General features: G+C 35.7%; 1 protein-coding gene across 3 annotated transcripts in view; it reads right to left on the bottom strand.

Moving 5' to 3' along the window:
* Positions 1–15141, bottom strand: part of DENND1B (DENN domain containing 1B) — a 261115-nt gene that overhangs the window by 92095 nt on the left and 153879 nt on the right. For 2 of the 3 annotated variants that reach the window (XM_070473840.1, XM_070473841.1), the window contains 2 exons: positions 9326–9371; positions 4230–4331 (listed from right to left, as the gene is read on the bottom strand). In XM_070473840.1, coding sequence (XP_070329941.1) covers positions 4230–4331; positions 9326–9371 — 148 coding nt within the window. The remainder of the gene's footprint in view (positions 1–4229; positions 4332–9325; positions 9372–15141) is intronic. The other variant, XM_070473842.1, reaches the window with a different exon arrangement.

Genomic DNA, 15141 nt, shown 5'->3' with positions numbered 1-15141 from the left:
AGTTAGAGTTTGGGTTTTTTTCCTTTAGTTTTTTTAGGCTTGTAGTGATATTTAGTTAAATCGGAGCAATTTGTGCCTTTCCTGTTCATGTCATGGTAAAGCCATTAACCTAGCCCTGGGTGTGATACTCGAAAGTCTCAGATGCACCATGTTTTAGAGGACTCTATTTTAAAATAAGGCCTTTTCAGCGTTTTAATAATTAAATGTACTTTACACTGAATGTCACCATCCTGTAACATACTGCGGCCTACCGTGAAAGGTACAATAACGCCTCAGTGTGCAAGCTGTATTTTCTACATAACCTCAGATAGAAAATAGAAAATCAGTTTCCAGAAGTTATTACATAGAACATGAAAACGAGTCTTTAAAACAGTGCTGACAATCCTAATTTAAGTGAAATAGGTCATATGATATTTCTTTAACAAGAGTAGAATGGAGAGTGGACTTCCACATCAACAAGAGGTACTCAGTACCCTGTGCATCGTGCTTCTATGAGAGGGACCGTGCAGTAGTGTTTGGGCTGTAAGTCTGAGAATCAACTTGCATGAAATAAAGCTCCAGCCACACCAGGAACAGTAGAGCTCTGTGCCTTCACCCTCTCATCTAGCATAGAGGTAAGTATTTTGACCTGCCTCAGAGTATATTATTTTTTACAAAATAATTAGTAAGTTAAAATTATTTAAAGACAGTCATGCCATGCAGGTCAAAATTTGCTTTCCTAAGTAATGAATATTCTAATACATGTGACTTTTTCAGATGTCAATTCTAAGCAGCTTTCTTCTATAAGAGTTAACTTTATAACTGTTTTAACTGAATAGTCACATAAAGACAGATTTCCTATATTTCACTATAATTCGAATTAGCTTAATTTTCCCACAAGTGTGGTATCCTATTCATTTTTGAAACAGTAACAATTCTCCAAATTACTTTTTTAAAATGTTAAGGATGATAAAAATTTAAATGAGTACTAATACTCTAGAAATACATTTAAAATTATTACATAATCAAAACTGAATTTGTATACTGTATGTATTTGCAATGGAGGAGGTCTCAATAGTGCATTTTCTTAAATTAAAATGAACTCATTTGCAATTTCAAGTGTTATATTTAATACAAACTGGCTCTGTCTACCCCCACTTAAAAACATACCACAATAACAGTAACTGCAACTGATATTGTTACATAGCCCTAAAATTTATTCTTTTATTTTAAAACACTCAAACTACATATATTTGAAGGTACCTATATCTCGCACAGCCACTAAAAAAAAAATAAAATCACAATGTATTTGCAGACAAAAGCTACAAAAGTATATTTTAATGGGTCGACTGCTTTTAAAAGTTATTCCATGTAATTATCAATATCGTTAAAATCACTCCCAATAAAATTTGTTTTTTTTCTTTTAATGATCCAAATCTATAGTGAAATGATGAAATCGAAAAACAAGTGTTCTTGTCAGAAGACAGGAAGAGGGTTTTTTTCCTTTCCCTTAAAGAAAACAAAGGGTTCCTGAAAGCTTTGGCCTGATTTATTCTTCCAATTTTAAATACCTTAAGAGCAGCGGAACTGCTACTGGCAAGGTAGTATTTCTAACAGTCAATAAATCTAAAATATTATGTGTGAATATTGGAATGAAGCCATTAAGAAGATTACAGCATGCAACACAGCAGAGGGTCCACAGGAAAAAAGAACTAGTAATTCAGGACAACTGTGACCACTGACCTTTGAACAGCCAAGACCACTGGTCAAGCTGACACGATAATAAAGTGCACATGCACAGAAAGGCATCTAGCCTGTAAGTGTAAATGTTTGGGTGAATGATTTTAAAAGGCCCCCGTTTGAATATCAGTTAATTTATTAAATTATCAAACAATACCAACAGTAATATTTTTCAGGCTTCAAGCATATTTTATTAAGTCACAAAAAAATTCAGGACTATCATTTGTGATTTGAACACATCTCACTCAAAACATTTACAACTAAACGAAGTATGATGTGATACTTTATCATATTTCCCCACTATATGAGATACTCTTTCCTACTTTGGAAAACTGATGAAAAAGCTTAGAGATGGATTAAACAACCACCTGAAATATTTTTAGAAAAGGATTATAACTTGAAAACATCTCACACTTTCAGTAAATAGTCCTAGCTCCATCTGAGAACTATTTCAGTTTATTCACCATCTGAGAACTATTTCAGTTTATTCATTCTTCAAATTTGCTTTAGTCTGCAGTCTAATTTCAATGATACAAATACAATAGCTATATCTACACCACCTTGCAGAGTTCCTTTTTATGAATATTCTTTACTATTTTGGTTATGTTTAATTAACTGTTGCTTATAACTAACCAGTGGGACGATCCCTTCTATCATTGTACATATTTAGGTTTTTACATTTCATGAATATTGTTTAACTTCACATATTTAAGTAAATGTTTAAATATCCAACTAATTCTACTAGGAAAGTAGCAGTTCCCAATTTGAACAGAATCATCCATCAAAAAATTACTATTAAAGACTGTTGTCCTCAAAGTAATGATCAGCTATTGCTAGAGCCAACTATAAACATTTTAATGTAATACAAGAAAGCTGATTTCATCTCTTTCTCTTTCTTATTCTTCCTCATTTAAAGGAAAAAAAAATCCTCCCTTAGAGAATTAACTGTGGGGACTATATGCACTTAAGGAAAACACTCCTAAAAACTGGGACTTTATTTTCATAATTATGTCCCTATCCAATGAAGACTACTTTGATGGATTTCTAAATGAACAACTCTAATCCTTTCTAGCAGCTTCTGCAGAATTTTTATAATGAGGTAATCTAGTTATAATGAGCTAAAAAGATAATATAATTCTTCACTGGCCTGGGTTTGGATTTGTTCATACATAGCACAAATTTTACTACAGTGAGATAAAGTAGTTCAGTTAATTTGCTTCAAGGTCAGCAAGTATTTTAGGTTATTTATGGGCATAAATCATCAGATTTTGACTTTAAAGTCACATTTTTCCTATCAGCAGCCATAAAAGCAATCAAGGCAAGTATTATTGTATTTTTTGAGTTTGAAAAAAAATAATTAAAAACTCAAACAACATAATAATGATTTCAAAGTACTTGCAATATTAGCGAAAATAATATTTTGAAGGTTATTTCCAGATTTTAATATATCTGAATAAATGGATTTTTAAAAGGGAGTTATTTTAAATTAGAATTATGCTACATAGATATTTTAAAATAGACATTAGAATATATACAGAAGCAGTACAATCTGCATTTGTACCCTGTTCTAAGTAATATGAAGGCCAAAAAAAATGCATTTCTGAAAACCACTTAACACAAAATACAGAATATATCCTATTATAAGCTGCAGACACACACATGCGTGTGCACACACACACACACACACACACATACACACACACAAACCTCTGCAAGATCAAAGACCAAAAGAGAGCTGGCACTTAATTTATCAGCCTTTACAGACAAAAGACAGTTTTCGTCATTTCAAAAGGATCAGATGTCTTTTATGACAAACTGGGTTTGCAGTTTAATTTACAAATAGAATCCTAAGTAAGCAGTCTGTGCTCTGCCAGAGCAAATGACAAACAGTGTAGGTTTTCATTCTTGCAGCCCTCAGCAGGAGAGAAAAGATTAAAAATAAAACTGAAATAATTTAGAGAAAACAAATAAATGTTTCAGAAAGTTGAGGGAGATCAAAGCCAGAATTTTCTGACCCCAACTGTACAAGCATTTCTTATTATATTGACCAGTGCCATCAGCTCATTAATTAAAAGGAAAAGCGCTGGCAGGTGGCAGGGAAGCAAAAGCCGATAATTGGCCCCCTTCTTCTTCTTGCCTTCAAAAACTCGCTCATTCTTCTGCAAGACATGCCACTGGGCAGACAGAAATGCCTACTTTGTAATATAATGATTAAGATGAGATGAAGAGACTTGCGCTTAAAGAAACTCTGCCTAATGAATGCATCGAGCTTTTTAATTACGATCCTACTCTTACAATAAGGAACGTGATGCTCCATTCGACATCTCCTCGACTGCCAAAAGGTAAAAATATTAAATTGAGGCTCTACATTGCTTCCTCTAACACCACATGTGCATAGTCAACCCTTTTTATTTCAGATAGAAAAAGTGGGAAAGCAACTCCTGGTGATTCAAGGGTCCAGGAGAAAACATATATACGTATGTTCACCACAAAACACCCTCCACACTTACCACGTCGCTTGGTAGGCTGCTCAAGTCATTAAATGGTGATTCTAAAGTGTTTGTGTCAACATTTAACATAACCACATCCTCCAATGATTTATTTTTCACTCTCTGTTTAAAAAACACAATTATAAACACACATCTTAGTATAGTTTCCTTCCAAAATGATCACGAGCTTAGACATCTAGAGAAAATTAATTTTAATTCATTAGCCTTAGAAAAAAAGGAAAATTCTACACCATGAAAGAATACAAACAATTTTGCCTTACGAGAAAGTCTGTCTACAACCACTCAAAAAGGTAAGAGTAAAAATACTTAAAACAGAATGTTTACTCACTCAAAAATATTTATTTAGTTAGGAGAAACTAAATGTAATATAACTACCAAAGAGATATTACAAGAAATACAAAATAGGCACAACTATACTAAACTGTAAATATTTATATTCTTTAAATTTTACCAATTGAATTTCAATCCTATGATACAGGAACTTGTAGCCAGTTCTAGAGCTATTTTTAGCATAAATCATACTTCAGGGCTAACATGAAACAATAAATATGACTAGGTAGTAAATCAAGTTTTAAATTAGTAAATATTTCCTCTATTATCTCCATATCAATTTGGTGTAAGTTGATGATGACTTATAAGTGAAAGGTGAATAAGAAAAAATGACAGCAGTAATGCAGAATCTGTTGTATTCTTTATCCCATGAAATTAATATAAAGAATCAAATTTAACAGCCTATCAGATCAACTATGTGACTTGTCATATTTGTTTGAAAGCTTAGTCAAATGGCCAAATTATCTCAAAACATGCACAAATGACAGTAAATTAGAATTTATTAAATTTTTATCCTCAAAGAAACATTTATAGTTTTTTTTCCTATCTAAACTAATATGTCTACTTAAATCATATAATTCTATTAGTCTTATTTAAATGATAGCAAATGTTATTCCCTAGTGAAAATAAGTAATATATACATTAATGAAATATATCCATCAACCCAGAATTCCGTAATTGCATAGTTCAACTAGGAATCAACCAATTAATCTCAGTGCAGTAGTTTTAAAAGTGACCTTCTAGAATAACAGACATTTTTCAATTTAAACACCCTAAATATTAAATTGGCCAGGACAATCTTTTAAGTTAGCCAAGACTGGAATTTCTGTGATCTATTTAGAATTTCAAATCTCTGTGTACTGGGTAGAATGCTAAATTTGCTAGGAAAATGGCAGTCTAGAGTAGAGAATTTTTATGAATTAAGAAAGCCATAACATCTATGTGGAATATAGATTCTCAAGGGGACACATGATTCTGAAACTCTGTCTTGTAAAAGACACTATAATTATTCTAAAGTAAGATTCAGAAGATGGCCATTTCTAAGAAATTAACAGAGAATCACTTATAATAGTGATAATAATGCCAAATATTTATGAATGCATCTCCTTTACATGTGCACATGTATATGAAAGAGATTTACATATGTAAATATGTGGTTATCTACAAATCAAATACAGCATAACTACAAAAATAACCTATTTTATGAAGAAAAATGTGTATTATTAATGGCATTTAGATGGGAAAAGTATACCTTAAGTTTCATTTCCATCTTCAATTCTAAGTTGCCTTTTTAAACAGAAACAGTAAAGATAATCCAGAAACCTGATACATTTTTCAAGGGATGAAGTGAGTTCATCTAAATAGCCCAGAGAAATGGTTTTATGAACCCAAAATGTTTGTAACATCACTAACATTGTTTAACTCTGAATAAAGGAAATAATTTTAACTCTGAATAAAAGAAATTAGTCTTGGTATGAAATGTATACTTTTTTCCAAAGTTTCTCTTAGATTAAAAAAATCTGATAATAGCTGAACATTAAAATTTGTTATAGGGAACACTCGGTAAGAATGAAAAATGTGTTCATTTCAATAAATCAATACACTTAGCCTCCCTAAAGTGAGAACAATTCTACATAAGCCAGCAAGGGGGTGGAAATAGCATGTAATTTAAATCTGTTTTTTAAAAAATTCAGATTAATGTATTTTCTCTTTTATTTCCCTCCAAACCTAGCTTTAGCTATTTTTTTCTAAAGAAGAATAAAAGGTCAGATGGCCTATGAAATGGCACCTCTTTCTCTGTCCCATATTTTTCTGTCTCACAAAATTCATGAACTTGTTTTGATGGGGAAAGAGTAAGAAAGTGTGGCGAGAGAATGTGCTTTTTATCCTTCAAAAATAAAAAGATACTATTAGGACATGGACTGGAAGTCTTCTTGAGGACCACACGAGACTCGGAGCCGCCCAGCCTGCGGGCGCCCCCGCGCCACCCTCCTCCAGGTGAGACCAGCACACCTGCGCGCCGACGCCAGGGAGGGCCGCGGCAGCGGCGGCCAAGCGATGCTGTGGAGCTGGTCAAGGCTTGGTCCAGAACCAGCAGACGACGGAAGCCCCGCACTGGGAACCTCTGCTGACTTACTCCCAGTCACCAACCGGCCTTGGTCTGCTGGGACTTTATCCCTACAGTCTAGTTTTCAGGGGGAACAAAACGCCCTTACCCTTCATTTCAGAAGCAAACTTACATTTTAAAAAGAGATTCCTAGATAGCTTTTGCGTATGACCACATAAAAATAGTTTTTAAAAGGTTTAGAAAAACATTAAGTTCCTATCTTTGAACAATTAGGTTTATTAAAAGTCTTTATAAAACTGATAAAAAGTGTTGAAACCTTCTTGACTGAGAGGGAAGAGGACATTTCAATTCTTCCCCAACAAAAAAATCAGTCGTATTTGCAGCCAAACAAAATGCGAAAAATTATCCAGTCCTATTTCATATGTAAAATGTGTAAATATATTTGTATTTTAATTATAATATCACTTCAGTAAAATTTAAAAAGCACTAAAGATTAGAATTTTAGCTAAAAATAAATCTGCCTAACAATGTCATAATAAGGATGGAATTCTGATACAAGATGTGTATCTCCTGGTAAAAGACTAAGAAGAAAATTACTAAATGGTACCCAACTGGTTTAGAGACAATCCTGAAGTTCCTGTTATAGTTTCTCATTCACTGTCCAGCCAAATAAACCAAATAAAGCCAAATAAAGATAGCATAATAAGTTCAGAGTATAAAAGGAGCAGAGACGCCAGCTGATCTAATCGTGGCTTCATGAGGACAGCCATTTGGAAGGTAGGAAGGACTGCTTCTCCAACACAACACTCTCAGGAGTAAAAAATCCTTCAATTTGCTTCTGTAAAAAGGTGATGATTTTCTCTACAGGTGTCCGATAAACACGTGACAAATTTTATTGAATATTTAAGGCATGTACTACCTTCTGCAGTATTTTGGAAAAGCTTTTTGTTTTAAAAGTTGATATAGAATCATTATGCAAAATAATGAAAAAGGTACAGTCAACCACTTCAAATATTTTTCATCTGCATAAATAAATGTATTATAAAAACTATGTGTTCTGTTAGGTATGTTAAATAAAGAGATATGTGTACTAACATCAATATCAAATTTGATGACTTTTTAAAAAAGAATCATACCAGCCAACCATAGTTAGATTTTTTTCAAGAAATCAAACTATCAATGAATAAAATGCTGGTCATATATTCTACAGTCTACTAGCAGATTAAATACCTGCTTATTTATATTTTATCTTATACAATTTGTTTTCACTGCAAGTACTTTGGCCTTTAAGAAGTTTTCTAAAAATAAACAAAATACAGAGTTATCACGCTATGCAATCCAGGCTTCAAAATTTAAAAGAAACTAAACCCACTATAATTCATTAAGATGTATTCTTTATTAATGGTTGAAGCATACTCTCTGCACAAAAGATGCTCAGGAGTTTTAAAAATAATCCCCAGGATCTTCCTTGATCAGCAAAGTGAGGATTGATACAGTGATAATGACTAATCACTAAACCAAATCTAACTCACTACGTTTGCTTATCAGAAACTGGGTTAAAGTACAATATGGACAACCAGCCAAAGAAGAAATTTATTTGAACAAAACAAATCAGCTGGCATAATGATGCCAGGCAACTAACCCAAGCCTTTTGTTTACTTTTTAGAAACTAATCTCATAAGCTGTCCTCTCTGGAAATCTCACTGATTTCAAGTCTGAGGTGTTTAAAGCTCAAGGTTTTTCATCACAGTGACAACAAATGACAAAAGTCACTCTGAAATAGTTAAAAAAAACCCTACAGTTTAAGTCATAACAGGACTGAAAATTAAATTTTTTGAAAAGCTATATTCTATTTTTTTTGTACAGTATGTATGTTTTTTTCCATTTATTTTTATTAGTTGGAGGCTAATTACTTTACAACACTGTAGTGGTTTTTGTCATACATTGACATGAATCAGCCATGGAGTTACATGTATTCCCCATCCCGATCCCCCCTCCCACCTCCCTCTCCGCCTGATTCCTCTGGGTCTTCCCAGTGCACCAGGCCCAAGCACTTGTCTCATGCATCCAACCTGGGCTGATGATCTAGCTGTTTCACCCTAGATAATATACATGTTTCGATGCTGTTCTCTCGAAACATCCCACCCTCGCCTTCTCCCACAGAGTCCAAAAGTCTGTTCTGTACATCTGTGTCTCTTTTTCTGTTTTGCATTTAGAAAAGCTGTATTCTAAAAGTTCATGATTAGTGTATTAAAACACATTTTGGTAAAATTTTGATACAGTGGATTATAGTGAAGTTTGCAAAATAAAAATTTGCCCTTTATGATTCATAATTACAAAAATGTTTGCTTTTAAAATACAGAAATATATCTTCTGAAAGAGAGACAGATATAAAAGATCTCAAGCATCATCAAGAAGATGGTTCAAAGACTAAGTTTTCAGTATTTAAAACTTAACACATGACTGCAACCAAAGAGAACCTACTTTTGTGGGTCTGAGGCCACTGAAGGTGGTCACTGTGCATACTGATTAAATACAATTATTTCAATATCACCTTTTGGAAAACGATCACATACGTATACTCTAAATATGCAGCTAGTTCCTTCCTTGTACTATTCAACTGATATTCTCTCAAAACACGACTGTTTTAACTACTATTTCTACGAATTAATTTATCTCACGTCTGAAAGATACTCACCTCTAGGAGGCTGGAGTGTATTCCAATCAGGTACGGCATGGGAGCGCTAAATTAAAAACACACAAGTACGTGTTCAGAGAGCGCATTAAAGCTGAAACAATGATACAGTGGTTCAGAGTGCCTAAAAATACATTTACAAGTGGGTGGTTCTCACATGGCACATCACAGACAGTCAAAATCATTCCATACAGAAAACTCAAACCTAATCTGAGGCCACTAATATATTCAAATTAAGGTTGATCTATATAAAATCGCAGAATTATAATTAAATCAAGAGTTATAATGTTTAAAAAACCTTTTTTTATGTAAGGAGAATATCAGGGTCTCCCATCGTCTAAGATGAATCTTTTCCATATACTTCCTATCAAATATATCTTGAAGAATCATCAAATCTATTCACACTTATTTGTACAATTTTTTATTCAATTAGATTCTTACATGATTTTATTAATATATGTTCATTGTTTCACACATGCTATGTCACCAAAATTCTTGAGTCAGTCAGTCACAGTGCGTTTACTGAGACCTACTTGTGAGCCAGGTACAGTGTGGGAACTGAAGGTGCAAAGGGGAGTCATCTCCTCCTCCACCGTTCCTACCATCCTCTCTCTCTATCTTTCCACTCATGTACTGTGCCTTTTACTTAAACTCCATATGCTCTTAAGTATCCCACTTTCATCTGTCATATAAAATTATATTTAGTAATGACATTAAATGAATATAATTTATTTAACTTATAATGATATTGAAGTCATTTTAATAAACTTTAAACTGCTCTAGTAAGTTTAAGAGTGATGTTAATTAATTCAACACAGGATCGGGAGCAGACCCAGGTACCACCAGCTGGCACGGGGTGAGGGCACAAGAATAAACAGTACAGAGGACACTCCCTCATGGGGCTTGTATTCTAGCAGAGAATACAGACATTAAATGATGTTCATAGTACATAAAACCAAGGCTTACTAGTAATTTCAGAAATATTTCTCATGAAATACAGCGAGGAAGTTATTCAACTCGATGTTTCAAAATGAAATTATTATTTAACAAGGAAGCATGAAAATGAATAAGTGTCTACAAATGTGATAGAAGATACGCAAGTTAGCAGCTATTTTAAAATAAAACATTTTGGCATTTCTTTTATATACATCTCTGTGTTATATTTAATGCAAACCTTTTCTGTTAATGAAAATAGATAATGTTCTTTTTCCAAGGATCTGCATAATTTTCCAAACATTCCTGTCATTATTAGAACTGAGCTGTCCAAAGTCTGGCTGGCATGTCCACTTTGCTACTGAGAACCAGACAAAACTGGCACCTTGGCAGATCCACAGTTTTCAAAGTAAACTCAAACAGTTCCTAATTTGTTAATGGATGGCTTGCCACTAAATCCACACGTCCAGAACGCACATAAAGCAAGAATGGTTCAAACTCTCATTTAACTCTTCATTAGCCTGGCAGTGGTGTCCTAGATTTTAATTCCTAGTTGTCCCTGTCTTCTGCAGCTTTGTTCCTTCTCTTTTTTTTTAGACGTCTATGCAATGGGCCATCTGGAATTGATCTGATATTCTGGATATTTCATTTGACTCAAAGTCGAGAACTGTTTATAGGCCTTGATATCCTGAAGATCTAACAGATTTTCTGCCTTCAAAAGGAAAGAGAAGGAATACATGTGGACTACTGCACTTTTGTTTAAATAAAAGGCGGCTAGTTGGTTCCCCATTCAAGTTCTCACTCCTGGGATTCCTTCTGGGACTCCACAGAAGATAGAAAACGTGTGCCTCTAACTACTGTGGGCTCCCATGACTGGGTTCAGGCAACTTTCACAAAATTGTACAAATTTATTAAAGTTACTGCATAACTTTCCAATTTGGGTTAGGAAACCTGACCACAAAGTTCATAATACAGGAAGACCATGGAGTCTCAGATCTCAAAGCATATTTTAATATAATAAGTGTTCATCAAACTATTTAAGCCTTCTAAAAATAATAATTATTATATCTATTTTACTTATGTTGAGGGGCAGGATGCACCAAATTTTAAAATATCAGTGCCCAAAATAATAGCTAACCGACTGAAGTCCTATCAAATATAACTTAGATAACACTTTTAAAACTTCATGAAAGCTAGTAGTTGCTTCTCAAAGCAAAAACAGTAAATTTACAGAAATTGTTAAGTCAGAATAAAAATCCAATACAAAATTCTATCCACAAAATAATTGAAACTTTTTTCCGTGGGATCACTGGGTATCTCTACATGGTTTTATCTCACTAACTTCTGAAAAGTCCAAAATACACATATGTTGGACTGCAAACATTATTAATCTAGAACACACTTTCCTAAAATAATTATGATGTTTTTCAGAATACAGATTAAACTGAATAGTTATGAAAACTGGATTGCCTACATCCTAATATTAAGTCAGTTAAACCTCATGAAAAGTAGTTTTGCTACCCTAGCTGAAATCTTCTAATTAGATTAGGGCATTAATAAGTGAGGGAATGATCCTTGGCAACACAGATGTTTTATCATCTATGTGCAAAACCATCCCAGATTTTTCTGTCAATGGAATTATTTTGCAAAGACAGTATACAGAAGGCTCTATTATGACTGCAGCCTCTTTCTGGTAGCAATTAATCTTTACTGAAAAATAAAAAATAATTACTTTGTAGTAGCTTTTTTTCTTTTTAGGTTTTTCTTATGGAGGCCACCCATGGGGTAGACCGTAACAGCAGTAGTCTATTAACCTAGGGTAGTCTAAACAAAATAATTTTCCATTTATAAAAAAAAACACAAACCTATTCTCTTAGAAGCTAAAACTGTTATTTTCAAAAAAGAAGAATCAGATAGATAGAGAACATAAAAATGGTGACTCAACCACTCTCGCACAAATGAACATACTGGTACTGGCCTCACAGTGCCTCGGGGGTGTTTCAGGACTCAGAAGGTTAGGCCGGGTGGCAATGTCACTCTAGGCCTCCGACATTAAAGTACTCCTTTTATGTTCTGTTCTCTTCATCAGTACCTACCACGCAAATTTCTAGTTCCACAACAGAGTAATTGTTAAGTAAAGGCATGATGTTACACAAATCTCTAAAACTTACTCATGCTGAATAACTGAACTTTATGCCCGTTACACAGAAACTCCCTATCTTCCCCTTATACTGGCAGAGGAAGGAAAAACACAGATGGTGTCATTTCCTACCCTAACGGACAGTGGGCACTTCTCCTGGGTGCTCCGATCGGGGTTCTTTTGTGTGCCTTGGACATAAACCCTATGGCATCCAGGTATTCCTCTGGGCTCCCCACGTGCACTTGTGCACGAACATGGGAAGTTCTTCCTATCTGGGGACCCCAGGGGACGGAAACTAGTCCTATTCATTATGTTACATGCTCACAGCTTGGCAAATACACATTTACTAAATGTCAGGTCCACAAATGGATGGATTAATGAAGGAATGAGCTGACCAATTAGCAAGCCTCCGTAGCCGACCAGGATGCGCTATTCACCTACGGTCACAAGATGGCATCGCGGCCCTCCAAGTCTAGGCCATACCAGAGACACACTTCCAGGGGCCAGGACTGCCTCGGGACTGGGCAAGTCCAGCTACCTTCAAGAGTTGGCAAATATACAGCCAGCCCATCACACCTTCCTGGTGCCATTTTTGGAGTGGGATATAAACATTTCTCTACTCAAAAAATATGAGATTGAAGGGATGATCTCTAAAATTTTTCTCCCTTTTGCACACACTATGACGCTAGGATCATTGGCAAAGATGCAGAGAGAAGAAAACTGTTTTCTTAATTCAGTCTGTGGAATTTTCTGTCAAGGAAAGAGAGCTGGAGTCTTAGACAGCTATTTTGGAAAAAAAAAAAAATGCAGATTACACTGCCCACTTCCTGTGTTAGAAGTGGAGCCCGTCACGGGCTAAGGTTCCTAAGGTTCCTAAGGTTTAGGAACTCTCAGATAACTTCTTGCTTGATTACCATGGCTCTGCTCTCTGGACCAGGGAAGTGCCTAGCACACAGGCTGTTAGAACTTGTCCTAAAGGGGCTATCTCAGAGGTCAGAAATGACTAAGATACGAAACAAGCTTCCTTCATTTCAGGGAAAGCAGCCCAAAGAGAAGGACATGTGGGCAGAGTTAGAAAGCATCAGGAAGACATTCTGGAGAGAGAGAGTGATCATTTCTAAACACAGCATTTCAGGAAGTCTTAAATGTGCCATCATTACAGCGAACGGAACCTAAAGGGATGTGACCTCCTAAGATTTCAGAACATTTTCTATTGAAAAATTAAAACGGCACTAGTATTATATATGACAAAATGTAATTTTAAGCCTCACAATTAGAAGTGTTAGTTCTTGAACCACTATTTTGGCACAGATTTTTAAAAATCATGTAGCAATGCATCTTCTAATACTTCTATCAAAATTATTGAAAATAAGTAAGTTTTAATTCCTGAATACTATGTGCAAAGATCTACTGCACATGTTGATGTGAAAGAATCGTGGTTCCTGCCTTCGAGGATGCTGGTCTATTCTAAGTACGCCGGTGAGAGAAGATGACTCACTAAAGTGAGTACCAAGACAGCTATTTCTAGAGCCAGCTATACTCTCAGACGTGTGTGTGGTGCTTTGTAGTATAGTTAAACCCCATACCTACAGTCTCCTGCCAAGCTGTTTCTGCCTCCCAGCACCCAAAGGGCAGGATGGCAGCGGGAAGTCACTGGAAACTTACTTCATGGCATTATCAATACTAGTAACATAACCATGCTGGGGAAGCCCACAGTAGGTGGGTTTAATTGATATGTGGCCAAATATATGAACTGTCATTAAAATCATTTGTTCGGAAGAGGCCTGGTCATAAAAACTTGATAGAAAACTTCATTGTATGAACTTAGGTTATTTCAACTCTTAAACACATTGAGTTGATGTGCTTTTCATGAAATCAGAAAGTAAAATAACTACTTCACTTCTAAAAGAGCTTTTTTTTTTTAAAGTAACATTGATTGTGATAAAAACAAATATATTACAGTCACAATCATTTCCTTTCTGCGTGTGTGTGTGTGCACGTACACGGACTGTTGTTGTTTTAGTTACTTAAGTTGTATCTGACTCTTTCACGACTCCATGGACTATATAGCCCACCAGACTCCTCTGTCCATGGGATTTCCCAGGCAAGAATACTGGAGTGGGTTGCCACTTCCTTCTCCAGGGGATCGTCTCAACCCAGGGATCAAACCTGCGTCTCCTGCTTGGCAGGCAGATTCTTTACAGCCACATGCACATGGATGGTTCGAGTAAAAACCTTCATCTGGCTGCTTAAGAACTGAGCTCTGCCTGCAGAAGATGACTGCCCTAAGTCCCGAGGAAGACCACAAGGCTGCCGTTTGAGGGTCTAATTCCCCATCAGCCTCCAGGGAAGAGGACTGGGCCAGTTCTGGAGGCCCAGAAGAATTCAGACTGTGAGATCACCAGCAGGTGTTTCTGATGCCAAGAAGTGCTTCAGAATGACTCCCACACGTGTCAACACTGCTACTCATGGTGGCTCGGGCGGAGGCTTTGACGTCACCACCAGGAACTCAGGGAAACCCTGCGTTTGGGGCAAGCCCTCTGTGGGTATCTGGTGCCAGGCGTGCTACTGTAGGAAGCGTGTGTGGGAAAGCATGCTCCGGGGTGGAGGGTGAACATGTGCTCTGACAGAGACAGCCTGGATCCTCCAGGTCTCTGCAGACAGACTCTGACCCCTGGGACATGGGCTCTCTGACTGATACTACAGCTCCTGCAAAATGTGTCTGACCACAGCTGTTAAGACTGGT

This window comes from Odocoileus virginianus, chromosome 11 (assembly GCF_023699985.2).
Source record: "Odocoileus virginianus isolate 20LAN1187 ecotype Illinois chromosome 11, Ovbor_1.2, whole genome shotgun sequence".
NCBI lineage: Eukaryota > Metazoa > Chordata > Mammalia > Artiodactyla > Cervidae > Odocoileus > Odocoileus virginianus.
This window is presented reverse-complemented; position numbering and strand designations above follow the sequence as displayed.